The following is a 15,842-nucleotide window of genomic DNA, read 5'->3' as shown; positions in this document are numbered from 1 at the left end:
TCGAGGAGATGAAACCATATGATAATCAACATTATGAGTTACCCATGAAACAAGGTTGTGTTAAATGGAGACACATTGCTGTCATATCTAATGTGTAGAAACAATGGATTGTAGGAGAACTTCACAGCAAATGTTCTGGAATTGTGAGCTTGAAGGCATTTCCCATAAGTTTTGTTTTTAGCCTGTATTATATAAATACCTTTCAGAGCAAGTGGACAAGTACACTTCTGTCAACATTGCAGAGTCAAGCCAATGATAACATCTCAGTGGAGTTGGAAATGGCTAACAAGACTTTTCCAAAGACTGGGCAGAAGGGGATTGATAGCAACTTAGTAATCATATTGGTTGGGAAAGTGGAAATCAATGTTCTCTTGCCATGACTAATCAGAAGAGCTAGTCTTAGGTAATGGTCCTCATTTTCTATATAAGTGCTTTAAGAAACAAAATTGTCTTGAGCACATGCTCTGTGTCAAATGGTGAAGCAGAGAGATCAGTGAGAATTGTCAAAAAAAAGCACTAAAGAAGCAGGTATTGTAGGGATGCGCCAGTTTAACAATAAGCATTGATTAGCAAACGTTTTTCTAAACTACAGAATGATACCACATTCACAACAGGTTATGTGCCTGCTGAGTTACTAATTTGTAGAAAATTCAGACCACAGCTGAGCTTGGTTCAGTCAAATCTTGAGAGCGATAACACTTAAGGGAGGATCACCTGCTGAAACACCTGCACGGATGCATAAGTCAGGCAGGAAACACAATAAGTTTCAATGCAATTTACTGTGATTCTCAATTGCAATTTACCATACAAAAGTTATGGAGAAAAACATCCAGCGGAAGTGGTAGGTGGGGGTTCAATTGTAACATTTAAGAGAAGTTTGGATAGGTGCATGGATGGGAGGGGTTTGGAGGGATATGGTCCGGATACAGGTAGATGGGACTAGGCAGATCAGGTGGCATGGACTAGATGGGCCAGAGGACCTGTTTCTGTGTTGTAGTGCTCTCTAACTCTAATGTTAACAAATCTGACATGCAGAAACGAGATGTTGAAGTGTTAGTTGAGCTAAGGAACACAGAGATATCTTATGAGAAAAGGGTCATAATCAAAAGTGTACATGTAAATCAGTCAACTCTTTGATATTCCCTTGTAAATATCTAACCGGAATTATGTGATCATGAGTATATTCCAGCAGTTGAGCCAGCAGGTATCTCTGCTGGATTCTACTGAACTGAGTCTAGAAGCTGCAGCTTCCTCAAGTCAATAAGTGGTACAATACTAACCAAAAAGCTTCCATCGAGATAATAGAAACTGAGAAAACCTATAAGTAGGTTAGATCTGTAAGTAATGAGACTTACTCTTTAAAAATGAGAACACAGCATAGTGGATATAAATATGCGCCAAAAATATGTGAAGTATACCTACATATATAGCATAAATTGAGTGGAACAATGTATTTTAGCATTTTCCATATCTCTTCATAATTCATTATTTTCCTGGCACTACATACGGTTAGACTAAGAACTTAGATTTTTATCTTAAATGTTTGTTGTTGCCATGTCTGACTTTATGCTGGACAGGATTTAATTTGGATAAAACATGGAATGAGTAGATAATTGCATTTTATTTTGAGAACAACACCCAGTTATCCTTTGCTTCTACCCAATCTCCTTCCAGCAATTTTTTAATGGTGTTATCTATTTTATGCACGTCAAATCTAAATGCAATGTTTACATTAAGCCTCAAAGGACTCAAATGCAAAAATTGCTTGAAGAGCTAGCATTTCCATTTCTGCTTTATGAGCTTTCAGCTACTTTATAAAGTGTTTTTCTCTGTGAAATACTTCTCATTTAAGTGTGTGCTTGAGGGTGATTCAAAACAGAAGTGCGATCATAATAATTTACTATATCTTTTACTTTGACATGATACACATGGACACTGGGATTTTTAAGCATTCTATATAGTGACCAAAGAATAATGATAGTCTAAGAAACATGGAAAAATTGATGAATGACTAAATGATAAAAGTAATTATTTTACTCTCAATAATTGGTTCTATTACCTTAATAATTAATTGCATCATATAAAGCAGGGAAAGACAGAAACAGAAGAATTAACTGCATTGTTTAACTTACTCTTTTTACAACTTAAAGATAAGCATGGCATTTTCTTGGAAGAAACCCAAATTGAACAACCTCTTCCTCCTCGGGAGCTATCTTCTGATTGCAGTAATCGTAGAAAATTGTGTGTTCACGTTGGAAGCAAGGAGAGGAATGGCTCAATCAGTGGTAATGCTATTCATTCTTCTCGGTTTGTTGTAGCATTTTTATTTTATATCTCCAAATGTAAGATTAGCTATCCTAGTGCATGTTACAACAATGATGTACACCAATATTGATGCAGGTCCAACTATTCCAGGAACATCCAAAACTTTTTAGATACTTATCTGTCTATTCCTTTCAAAATTGTAAAATTCAGCACACCATTGTATTAACTTCTTTTAAAAAAACTGTTCACTTACTAATTGCACTAGTGACTTTATTCTGAATGGGGAAGAAGTCTGCACTTTCCGAGAATATATTCTTCAGAATACAGTTCTTTATTAACATTCAAATCATAAGCAGGATTTATTCAAGGTCGGTGAAATGTGAAAACAATTTCATGTTTTAAGCTATGAGAAATGAATCATTCTTCATTCATTGTCCTTCACAAATATTGCCAAAATAGGTTTTTGATCTAGTGAGTCCAATAAACACTAATCTCTAAAGAGATTTTCTCTTGCATCATATCAGTCCATTTCATGATTCTTGGCTGTTTTTATTCCATTGTGGCATTGATGACATTCAGTTCGTAAATATTCTGAAATTGTTATTAAAGGTCAGATTCAACACTGAAAGAATGAAAGTGACTTTTTTAAAAAATATGTACCAACTATGAGGCAGTATGGCACAGTTGGTTAAATATACTGTATGTCCTTACTGCTGCACTTAATTATGAATTCGCACTTTAATGGCTAGAGGTTTAGCTAAATGAAGCACTTCAAGTAACTTCAGTGTAATTTTTAGAAAGTATTCTAATTTGGAACATAAAACATAGAAAAGTACAGCATGGGAACGGGCCCTTTGGCCCACGATATCTGTGCGAACCATGATGCCAAATGAAACTAATCCCATCTGCCTGCACATGATCAATATCTCTCCATTCTCTTCATGTTTGTGTGTCTTCGATTTCTTCAATTATACCTGAAAACCTTAAGAAAGATGATTTTCTTTTTTTTATGATGCTTTGTGTAGAGGAACCTTCATCATCTGTGACTTAATTGCTCTGGCTATTGGATTTATAACACTAAAACTAGAATGTAGTTAGCTGTTTTACTGTTCAGCATGAATTTTTTAACACTTAAAAAAAAGCAAATTTGCATCACCTTATTGTTCCTTTGAACACCACTGCATAGCAAGGATTCTTTCAGCAACTCTACAATCTATTAACACCTTGAAGAGCCAGTAAATGCCAATGTTGCGAATTTGTACATTCCTTCATGGGTAAGAATGGATTAAAGTGGTCACAGATCTCACTTTCCCTTTCATTGCTTCTAAAAGATTTGAGATTTAGAACAGGGAAAGTTAACATGATAGACTGCGATATTTTAAAAAAAGAAAAGCTATTTCCTTTGATTAGAGGATCATGGCTCAGCATTACTATTTAAAATTGACCTTACAAATAAGAACTCTGAACACTATCTGAATACTATGTTAATGACATTTTGGTGGCTTTCAGTTCATCCACTAAGGTTCTGTTTGACCTAGCAGCTCCAGCATATGGTCATCAGATGCTACAATGTTCTGTGAAATTTGCTTCAATTTAAAGAGAATACTTTAAAATAAATCCTTCTTAAATAATTTCATTGACAAAAATCGAAAATTCCAAAACATGACATGGACATTGAAAACATTAGAAAATTGACATAACAGTGTGAGGCACCTGAGCATACTTGAAAAATGAAGGATAATTAGTTATTGCTGTACACATTTAATTGTAGTTTTTTTATTTATTCCATCTCACATTATTAGATTGGGACTTCTAGATTTAAGAAAAAATGTCACCAGTTGGCTACATGGTTGGTTATAGATCATATTGCAGCAGTTGCTACTATTATAACATTTTGGAACATTTTGTCCAGTGCTTAAAGAATGTCTGCAGTCTCTGCAGATTTTGCTTGTGATCCAGTATTGCAATATAGGAAATGAAAATGTCATGTTGGTGTAATAAGGAATAGTATAAAAATGAAATTAATGATCTGATCACATTACTGGTCATGAGTTGTTCATCATTTCCTCAGATAATGAGGCTACCTCACAAGTTGAATATTTATTGCACTCAGAGAGACTTGGCTGCATACTCTTTTTGACAGGAATAACAGATATGTGCAAAATCTAAACTCTCATTGTAAGCAGGTTAAACAACTACTCAGATAATAATTGTTTCATTTATCCATTAAAATGTCATTGTATGTTTTGTTTTGCTGGCTTTTTTTCTGGAAGTTGTGAATACTTGTAATAGAATCGAATTCCCATCAAAATGATCAAAGAGCACATAGAAGGCTTAAATTCCAAATGAGAGTGATAATCAAAAATGTTATCATGTAGAGAGAAGTGAAAGAGAAACAGTAAAAACTCTAGCAATAAAATGAAAAGCTGATGGATAATTTATAAGGCACCCATTTTGTTGTTTTGGATTTAAAAGTAAATTTGAAAGTGGAAACATTTGCCAGTCACAGAAAAAAATGCTGATGATAAAATACTTTGCTTACAGATAAAATGTAAGCAGTCAGTCAAAGTTACTGAGAGAGTTGAACAGTAGTTGATTACTTTTACCTTTAGATTTAAGAGCAATTATATATACAGTTATATACAGCTTTACCATAAAAGAAGATTCCTGGGATCTTCTTTTATGGTAAAGCACCCTGAATTCTGAATAACTTTGATTTAGAGGTTATCAATTCAGATAGTTTTTGTTTTGAATTTGAAAATAATAAATCCTTAAGGAATATAATAATTACGTGCTACTTTAATATCCAAACACGTTGCCTGGATAACCCATTCCATTGTCTCATATACACTGTTCTATGAATGTGTTTCTCTCTTAATACATTCATTGAGTTAGACTGTAGATAATCCTGTTAATCAAAGCATTCTGCTGTTGATGTTTGTGTTTTCTCTTTGAAATCCAGGTACCTTCTCGCCACATCATAAAGACAGTGGAGCAAAGTCCAGTGATATGCCTGATATTTCATCTTATCATCAGATCAAGAGTGAATGTGAAATAAACAGCAGTTCCACACTTCATCAGAATAGGAGCAAACCAGAGGACCAAGTTGAAGGTTTGATTAAGTTTTATCCTACAATTACACTCGGGTAATTTCAAATTAGAAAACTGAAAAGTGAGGTCTTTTTCCTGATATTAAAATATATTTCAGTGAATTTACATATGAGAATCAGGTTTATTATCAGTGGCATATGTCATGAAATTTGTTGTTTTGTGGCAGCAGCAGTACAGTGCATATATTTAAATTTAAGCAGAAACCTAACTTAAAATTACGTTTGCTGCTATTCTTTGCTGTCACATTCATGGATATTTCTTAACTGTTTGGTACTTTGCTTAACTGACCATCCTTTTCAGTATGGAGGCAACACTTGAGCCTAATCTTTACATCCAATAATGTGTAATATGAAGAAGTGCATCCAGGATTAAGTAACCTATGTGATTGTAGCCCACACCTGATTCAGAAGAGCTGATACTTGTTACAGAAATCTTCCTACTACCATGAGTTGATTTAGTGTTCCTAAGCCTTCCTGATCCATATGGCTTGGTTCTAAATTTACTCATATTCAAGAAAACAGTTACATTAGTTGTCTTAATAAATATTTGAGATATATCCCAGTTTTCTCAGAAAACTATCTTGTGCTTTGGCACAGTGGCACTTAGTGCTGTTGCTTCACAGAACCAGTGACCTGACTTTGATCTGGACCTCCAGTGCTGTCTGTGTGAAGTTTGCACTTTCTCCTTGAGATCTTGTGGGTTTCCACAGATACTCTGGTTTCCTCCCACACACCAAAGAAATGGTGGTTGTAGATTAATTGGCCACCATTATGCCTAGTGTAGATGTGTGGTAGGAAGTTGATGAGCAAGTGATAAAGAACAGATTACAGGAAGTAAATGGATAAATTGGACTATGGAATGCGAACCAGCATGGACTCAATGGGCTGAATAACGTCCTGCTATGTTGTAAGAAAAAATATTGAGAACTCTAGAATCATTGGAGGGCCAAACACAGTATTCTCACTTATGCTCGCATTAATGCTCAATGCAGTTTCAGTTAAAACGTTGGCATGGGTTTGATGTTAACTGTGAAGCAATGCCCTTCAGTGTTGCCCTTCACTATGCTGACTGTTACTGACAGTGATTTTGCAGTCCTTTAAGTATAGACTTTTAAGTGTAGGCTTGTACTCACTGTTTGTCTGATCAAGTGAAGATCAAGGGATCTCTAGTGTAAAAGAAACAATGTTGCTTGGAACTTTAACCCCAGTTAATAGAGCTAAACATGCTGCATAGTCTGAATTTTGGTAGCAGAGTAAATTCTCTTCTGCTACTACATAGCCTTGGTGCTACCAATTGGCAACAAATTTCTTAGGCATGCGCCTCTTCAAGAATTCAGATTGAAGAAGCTGCAGCATGACATACATGCGTATGTATAGAATTGCATAATGATACCTTGTTAGTGCTCCTTCCTGGAAAGTCAATATTTTTGAAGAGTAAATCACAAAAAAACTTGGGTATTCCAAGAAAATAGCACATTTTGCAAAATTTGATTGGGCACTTGCTTACCTGATCTGCTCTCGTACCTGTGAGGTATCTGATACACAGCATTCACATGAAGTGATGTCATTCCCCACATAATGTTCATTTGCTTTGTCTTTGTATTTTCACTCAAGACAAATTGTTGTCATATTTCTATGGTGCTTAAAGCAGTGAATTTTAAAGGGCCAAAGTCACAACCGACCCTCACTCCTGCACCCTGAGGATCCTACTAAGAAAGAAGCATGCTGCTATTAACCATAGTGTCTTTGGGTGGGGTACACTGCCATTTTTCCTTTATCACCTCCTTATAGTGGGTGTGTCTGTGGTGACACTCTGTATGTGTTGTACTGGAGCTGCAGAACAGGCATCAGAGGCAGGGCAGAAATGCCTGGGAACTCTGGGGAAGGAGGAGAAGGTTCTTCAAACATCACAAGGAATGTTTGAGGAACCATCATCTTATCTCCAGCTCTCCAAAGAACAATGTAACTGGAGGCTAAAGTTTTCACGGTGGTATTTACAGCCATACACTTGCATCTAGACAGATGAGCACCCATTTGAACAGCATTCTCAACTGCTAATTCCGGTTTATACTATCCATCAACAAGATTAACCCTTTTCCTTCCTAAAGTAGCATTCACTCCTTTAATGCTAAATGACCCCTGTTCAAGTAAGCAGCAAATTTAACATTTGTGGCTGCCTGTGAACAAGATCCAGATAAAATGGCAATAGCCACAAAGTCGGTTTGAATGGGACAATGGGTTGTTCATTATTATTTTCAAACACCATTGCTTGTTTTTACCAAGTAGGCAACATAACGAGAAATCTTATGAATACATTTTTAGTACAAAGTTTAACTCAAGCAAAGAAGGCCATGATGATATACTTGATCTGTATTAAGTTTTAAGTTGGTCTTAAATTTTAGGTCTGTCTTGAGTGATAAGTTTTATATTCAATTAATATCTAAAACTTGCTTCAATGTTATTTCGTCTATCACTTAGAATTCTTACCCATTACTTATCAATATGTTTTCTTTCCTGCATTTCAGAATTAGATGTCCAACACACTCTGAGCTTCTTTTACATGATGTGCACAACCTTGTATTTATGGTTAGCTTTTATTGATTGAAATCCATCAGCTACATGAATGGTAATACCGTCATTTTGACATCTGCGAAGTAAATCATTATGGACATTAAAGAGCATCTCCAGTCTAGCATTAGTGTGAATTTAGTGCATTTATTGTATAGTAAAGTATGAAATATCACTAACAATTTATGTAACTTACATTAGTAGTTCAGAACAGTGCCACAGGAGATGTCATGGTAGAAATTCTAAAACAACTTGATTAAATTTTTCAGACAAATGGCATTTTTCCGACCACTCAGAGGATAGTTTCCAGTTCAATTCCCCTCATCATTCCACACCCAAACCAGAGCATTCCAGAAACAATTCGCATTTAGAACCAAAATACAGCAACACAGGAGATGAAAGTGGTTCGGCATCTTTAAGTGAAGATGATGAAAAAGAAGATGAATTAAAATGGAAAGACATATTTACGTATTCATCACAGCCAAGGTCAGCTCCTTGTGGAAAGTTACAGAATATCTCATCACAAGGCATTATGTGGACAGTGGATATGAAGGATGATGGAGAACAGGAAATTGCAGATGAGAGAGAAGCTGAAATGGAGGATGATTTCCATAGAAATTATAGCAGTGAAGAGGTAAGCTCGACTTGAATCAGGATGCATTGGCTAAAGCATTTCCCATAGATATCAAAGTCTGTATCAAAACATGGTACTTCAAAATGTGCAGTGATTTGTGTAGACAAATCTTAAACACCCTTTCCGTGTCATCTGAACAATATGGTATCTTTAAATGCGATCCTGAAGACATTTTTAGTTTCTTAGTGATAATAATCATTGTAAAGAGCAAAGGAAATTTGAAGTACATTTGTATATTGTAATTTATATACACCAAGAGCAATTGATCCTAGATTGGAATAAAGTTCCATATTTTATTTAATCCTTAAATTTTGGAAAGGATTACATTGGTGAATAGCTTCCCATGTGCTGTTTAATAATAGCAGCAGCAGTGCCATGATGCTGGTTGTAGATCAAATGATTCTTAGTTGTGTGAAAAAATTGGTATTATTTCTGGCATGCATTTTATCACAAAGATTGTTTTTACTTCCAAAAATTAGTAGCATTCACCGAAAAATAGTGAACAGCTAATATCATAGCTTCCAAGAACATTTAACTGGGAGTATAATTTCAGATTCCAAGCAAACAATGGACTACTTCAAGAAGTTTCACATTTTCTAATATTAATGGTTATTGTAAGCTTGAAAAAACCTCAACTGAATGCACTGCCATTCTTTTTAATTCAGATAGCATTAAAGCATTTTGACTCATTGGCAACATAATTCTCAAGGAATGCATATTTTTCAATTCAGTACTTGCTTTCAGCATTGTGGTGTGGTGCAATAGCATTAGGCTGTATTGGAAAGTGTGAGGCATATATGAAACCAAATAACACATATCAGAAGATAATTAAGATAATCATACACAGAAAGAAAATACCTAAAATAACCATGCAACAAATAGAAAATATAGATGAATTAACCAAAGTCGAAAAAATTGAATTGAAGATAGATATAAATAAAACTAGTAATGATAAGTGAATAAATGAAAATGTTGTAAATTGATGAGAGAATCAAAACAAAATAGCAACATAAAGAATAGCACAAATAAAAAGCCGGTGAATTTATGGGTGGTTGCTGTGAGTAATGAGGCTGTAATTTAATCTTGAGGTTCATATTCATTCTCATGGTTTATGAATACCAACTGAATCTGGAAATTAAATTGTAGCATTTTATTCAGAATTTATCAACTACTATTTTTGTAATGTGTCTTATGCTCTCAGTAGAATGGAAATGGTATTAATGAAGGTTAAAAGTAGTGCAGAAATGCCACTGATTGAGTGGAATATGAAGCAATTGTGGTATTACTTTCAAATAATAATGTCATGTGATTCACAGGAACCTATAATAAGGTTTCTTTTATGATTTTATAGACATTAGTTATGGTATTATGTTAGACAGACTAAATAAAGCAAACAATTTTTGATGATATTTTAAGTTATAGAAGAAGCTTAAGTGGTTTATGAACATTCTTTGAACATGGACAAAATTACAACTTTATTAAATTCACTTTCTCCAATGCATAATTTTTTCTAATATTTTAATAGTCCTCATAAAATGGATTAATATGAATGCTATTTAATTCAGTGCTGAAATTGCATGGAGTAAAAATTCTATTCACCTTTCGGAATAAAGCTGTCATTTAATTCAAAGGCAAGTATGGTACGCGTGTCATTACCCAGTCAAGCAAGCTGCTGAGAAGATTAAAGGAAAATGATCTGAAGTATCAAAGGTTTTTTGTCATTCATTTGGCCCCTTTTTTTAGTATTCAGTAGGGAAAGTAATTAGCATTATTTCCTAGGGTGATAGCCTCTTTAGATGTTTTTTCAAAAATTGTTAGTTGTACATTCTGAAATGATGTTTTTATGGTTTCCTGGATTCGGAGATGATTTGATGACCAGGAAGGAATTTTATAGAGGAAGAAGTAATTAATCTGGAAAAAAAATGGAAGACTTCCCACTGTTGATTAAAGAAAATAATTCTGAAAAATATGTGCTGTTTTTAAGTGACCAAACACCAGAAACACCAATAAACTTCATAACATCAAACTTGATGTTCACTTTAAAGCAATGAGAGTTAGTGTTAAACGTTAAAATTTTAAATGACAGCATAACTTTATACCTCAATCTATAACGCCCTTGTTTCAGCCCTCTTATTCAGATCTGAGCATTAGGACTTCCATTTGAACCCCAAGAAGTTACAATGGGAAAAGCATAAAGAGCAAACAAAATAAAATATACCTTAAAATAAATTGTGGTGAATTTACATCACTTTCTGAATGCAAACATCACTTTTGTCATTTTTTTTCCAGTGTGTCTGTTTTTGTTACTTACTTTCCACTAAGCTCTTTGAAATTGGCTTTTTTTAAAAAGACTTGTCTGAACCACATTGCTTTAATATTTTTGCTTCCAGCATAATTTTGTGTGGATAAAACTGCTAGGTATACTTATCTAGTCCCCCTATCTTCTTTCATGTTGTCACATCCTAAGTATAATTGGAGGTACAGTGTCATAATTTGTCAATGATACCAAATTAAGGGTATAGTTAATAATGTAGAAACCAAAATGCAGGATGACAAAAATAGACTTGAATGTGGGTGCCCAGGTGACAATTAGGAATCCCTGACCTATGAGAGCTCAAAGTAGAGAAGCAGCATTCCAGATGGTATTGAGAACCTTGAATTGATGCATTAGGAGTGCACAGAAATGCTGCAATAACAGCAGAAGAGGTGGACCACATCAAAAACTGTCTGTTCGTGTGCACAGCCAGGCACCTGCTGCTCTGCTGTGTGAGACTGTTGTTCCTATATTGGCCTCATCATTCACCTTAGAACCCACAAAAGCAGAGTAGAAGCAAATCATCTTCAATCCTGAGGGACTATCTAAGAAGAATAAGAAGAAAGGATTAGGAGGAACTCGTTTACACACAGGATTGTACTGGGGTAGAACCTGCTGTCAAAAGGAATGTTTGAAGTAAATAGAACTGTGCATTTGAGGAGGAAGATTGAAACATACCTGAGGGATAAGTGATTTGCAGGAGCAGGGTAAGGACATCCTTATGGATTAAAAAAAAACTGGCATTGATCTGTTGGAATTAATGATCCTGTTCCTTGGTCCAGATGCTACATGGCATGGTATTTGGTTTATTTTATATCAAATTTGTGGCAAACTCAGTTATGACTTTATTCACTCTAATGCACAGTTACCTTGCATGTTTTTGCCAGTCATCAATACATCTGGAGAAAAATGGTTCTCATGGATCTGGAATTACTGATCAATGATGAGTCCACACCTCTCAATTTCCATGTTTTTTCCGATTACGATCACAGCTGAAAAAAAAGATTAAGTTGAGCTCTTGTTCACTGGTGTTACGGACTGGGTTATTATTGGTGAATGTCCCTTTAAGGTAGAGCATAATGGTGTGTGTGTGTGTGTGTGTGTGTGTTGGCATGGTTACGACAACAGAAGATAGAGGACGTAATGACGTCTTTGAAGCAGTCAGTTGGAGTCAGAAGAAGAGGAGAGAGGGAGGGACAGACAGCAGCCTGCTAGTCTCTATTGATGGATGAGAAACAGTAACTGTGCCTGTCACTACAATCCACGTATGGATTTTTGGAGTAATCCAGTGGAGTCCACTTTGTCGTTAACCTGTAGAGGGAAACAGTTATTTGTGTGGACAGCCATGATTCAGATGCCTTTCGGGGTGGCAGATACTTCGGAACGAAGCAGTGGAGTTCACTTTGTTGTTGACCTGTAGAAGGAAAACAGGTATTTGTGTGGACGGCCACGATTCGAGTGCCTTTCGGGGTGAGGCAGATGCGGGGAGTAGTCACTGCTGAGTGGACACTGAGGTGTCGTTTGGGTTCTCAAGTGGAACATTTGGATTTCGTAATTACTCTCTATTTTCTCTCTACATCTACGTTTTGTCTTCAGTCAATGGTGGTTTTGAAGAAGCCTTTGCTCACGTTTCACCTTATGGCTTGCTGAACTGAACATTGAGAATTATTCCTGGACTTGGAGTTTGGGAGTTTGCCACACACACACTACGAGTTTAGTTTTTGGGGTTAATGTTTAAGATTTAACATTTTTTTACTTCTAACATTCTAACATTTTTACTTTTGCTTTTCTTATTATCATAAGTAGTTATTAATAAAGTAGTTTTTAACACTTATACATGACTCGGTGTGTTTCTTTTTGTTGCTGGTTTGTAACAACTGGTACCAACAATATTCATGGTTTTCATATGATTCTTAGCATAGGAGGACTATAAATGAATTGTTACAGCTGTGGTGCATCATCTTTATTTTCTGGGATTGACATCAGGCTAGTTTCTTAGCTTTACTAACAGCAAGATTGTCAGCTTTCCCTTCTGGAGTCTTGAGAGAGAGTTCAATACTTTTAACATAACCACCCTTTCAAAGAGTTCTACAGGGTCTGCCACATCCTCGTCCTTTGAGAGAAACTTAATATAAGGTACATTGTTCCACTATATTATATATAGAGTGACTGCTGTGCTAATATTTCAAGTTTCCATTCATTAAGCTGGTAATAATAGCATCATTTTTGAGAGAACTTCTAACTCTTCAGAATTGTGCATGAGTTTACCTCAATTGATCATTAACAAGGCCAAATCAAACACAAAGTGAATTTTTTTCCCAACTTTAAAGTTTATTGATTCCCCTTTAGAATGTAAGGAGTTATTTGAGAGATGCAAGAGATGATGGATAGCTTTTTAGCATTTTCCATTCACATCTTTTTAACAAAAATTTTGCCCCTTTGCTTTTGAATGATTGCATTTTCAGACTTTGTGTGCACTTCTACTGTAATCTGCATTCGGACAACTCAAATTCATGGAATTATTGTACTCAGTATCTGCCCTAACTGTTATGTGCACTCAGATACTCCTGCAAAATGGCTGCCACTGATGGTCAGTTTGTTTAATCAGCATTATGTGGAAATATTCAAACACAAAGAGGTTCCTTTTTAACATAATAAAATGCTATTGATTGTAATCAGTCAGACAAATATTGGAAAAGAGACTGCTCACTCAAGCAGTCTCATAAAAGGACTATGATTGTACGCAGGAAAAAAAAGTGAGCCAAGCTCTTTATAATAAACAGAACTTTGAAGAAGTTGGTGAAGAATCTAGAGATTTCAATTTGCCAAATTGCGTGAGCTAATCATATAGTGAACCAAAATTTTTATACATGTTGTGATCTCATACTTTGCAATGAGGTCAGAATTTGAAACTTTTTTCTAATCATTATTGTATATAGGCAGCAGTGTTTGCATAATTACCTACTTGAGGTTCATTAAATATTTATTTGCATGGAATGAATTGAATCACACTAAAATTATAATTAAAAATTTTACAACACATTCAAATTGTTATATTCATCAGTAAGATGTGAGTTGTATCTATTCCAGGCACTGGATTATGTGTGGATAAATGGGTTTAAAAAGAATAGGCCAGGTAACCAGTCTATGCATGAATCATTTTATGTTGTAATACATATGGAGTAAAAATAAAAAGAAAATGTAGGAAATACCCAGCAGCAACAGAGCGGCTGTGGTGAGAGAAACAGAGGTAACATTTCAGGTCACTGACCATTGATTAGATCTGGGAAAAGTTCAGAATCAGAATCAGGTTTATTATCACTGACAAATGTTGTGAAATTTGTTGTTTTGCGGCAGCAGTACAGTGGAAGAGATAAAGGCATAACAATTACTTCAAGTTACAAAAATAAATAGTGCAAAAGACATTTGGAGAATATTGTCATGGTTATGTTGACATAATTATGTTGACATAATTCTTCGCCAGCCTGTCAAAATCTCTCTCGAACATCCATCTTCCATCCTTGCAGTGGCTGGCATTCATTCATTGGCAACATTACTACATAATTGAATGTTGATTGTATTGTGAGAACTTGGTCTTTTTTTAAAGGCAATATTGCAGTGCTCTGTAAACCTTGCATTTGAAATTCTTGCTCTTTAGCCAAATTTTGCAAGCAGTGTTAGTGTAATGCTCTAAGCTGGTCGAAACGTTGAGGAACAATTTCTCGGCTCAGTTAGCCTAACTTACATTAGGCTCCTTTGGAGCATTGTAGGAAGCCAAAGATGGAGATGAGTGGGAGAGGGTTGGTGAATTGAAGTGACAGTGCTTGGGCCCATGGAATGGAAGTATAAAGCAAAGTGATCACCCAATGTGGATTTATGAAGGACGCCATGTCATGGGCAGCAAAAGCAATATCTGAAATAGGAAGAAGTACAAGCAATTAACGGCATCACTTGAAATGAGAGGTTGGGGTCCTGGGCAATGGGAAAGAGGAAGTAAAAATGCAGGTGTGGCATCTCGTGTCATTGCACAGAAAGTTGTCATGGGAAGGAGAGTAGGTATTGGTGGATCAACCAGAGCATCCCTGAAGGATTGGTTTCTTTGGAGTACTGAAAAGGAAATGAAAAGAAGTATGTACTGGTGGCATCTCAGAGTTGTTGGAAATTAAGTGTACTGACAGTTGAATGAGGAGTCTGGTGAAGCAGAAGATGAGGACAAGGAAAACCTACCCTTGTTCTTTGGAAGCCTGAGAAGGGGTAGGAGTAGAAATGTCAGAAATGGAGCAAATATAGTTGGGAACACTGTTAACTTTGATGGAGGGGAACTCTAGCTATGGAAAAGAGAAGACATACCAGAAGCACTGACATAGAAAATGTTATCATCAGAACAATTGCAAAGGAGATGGGGAAGCTAGGAGAATTTTACAGGAAGCAAGGGGAGAGGAGGTCATGTCAAAGTAGCAGTGGGAATCTGTGGGCCTAGAGTGCGTACTGGTAGCTAACCTATCCCCTGACATGGAGACAGAGAGGCGGAAGAAGGGAAGGAAAGAGTTAGCAATGAATTGCTTGAAAGCCAGAGCAAGGTGGAAATTGGCAGAGGTGAAAGGTGATGAAACTTTCTGGTTCTCTGAGAGCAAGAATTGATAACAAAGCTTTCAAAAATGCACTGGAAAAAGAGGTGATCCAAGTTGAACTGAAACAAAGAATGTTCCATGTACCCTACAATGAAATAAGCATAGGTTTAAACTGCATGCATTCCTTAACTACACCATTTATGAACATAGAACAGTACAGCACAGAACTGGCCCTTTAGCCCACGATGTTATGCTGAACTATATGAACACCTCCTCTGTGATCAATCTAACCCTTTCCTCTTGCACAGCCCATAACTCTCCATTTTTCTTACTTCCATGTGCATATTTAAGTGCTTTTTAAATGTCCCTATTGTATCAGC

At 35.8% G+C, this 15,842-nt stretch overlaps 1 protein-coding gene across 1 annotated transcript in view; it reads left to right on the top strand.

The window, feature by feature from the left end:
• The window catches only part of cfap20dc (CFAP20 domain containing), a 263,203-nt gene that overhangs the window by 138,195 nt on the left and 109,166 nt on the right, over window positions 1-15,842 (top strand). The window contains exons 10-12 of the mRNA XM_052017624.1: window positions 2,151-2,285; window positions 5,228-5,377; window positions 8,213-8,577. Coding sequence (XP_051873584.1) covers window positions 2,151-2,285; window positions 5,228-5,377; window positions 8,213-8,577 — 650 coding nt within the window. The remainder of the gene's footprint in view (window positions 1-2,150; window positions 2,286-5,227; window positions 5,378-8,212; window positions 8,578-15,842) is intronic.

This window comes from Pristis pectinata, chromosome 6 (assembly GCF_009764475.1).
Source record: "Pristis pectinata isolate sPriPec2 chromosome 6, sPriPec2.1.pri, whole genome shotgun sequence".
NCBI lineage: Eukaryota > Metazoa > Chordata > Chondrichthyes > Rhinopristiformes > Pristidae > Pristis > Pristis pectinata.
The sequence above is the reverse complement of the archived record's forward strand: the minus strand, read 5'-3'. Positions and strand labels throughout refer to the sequence as shown.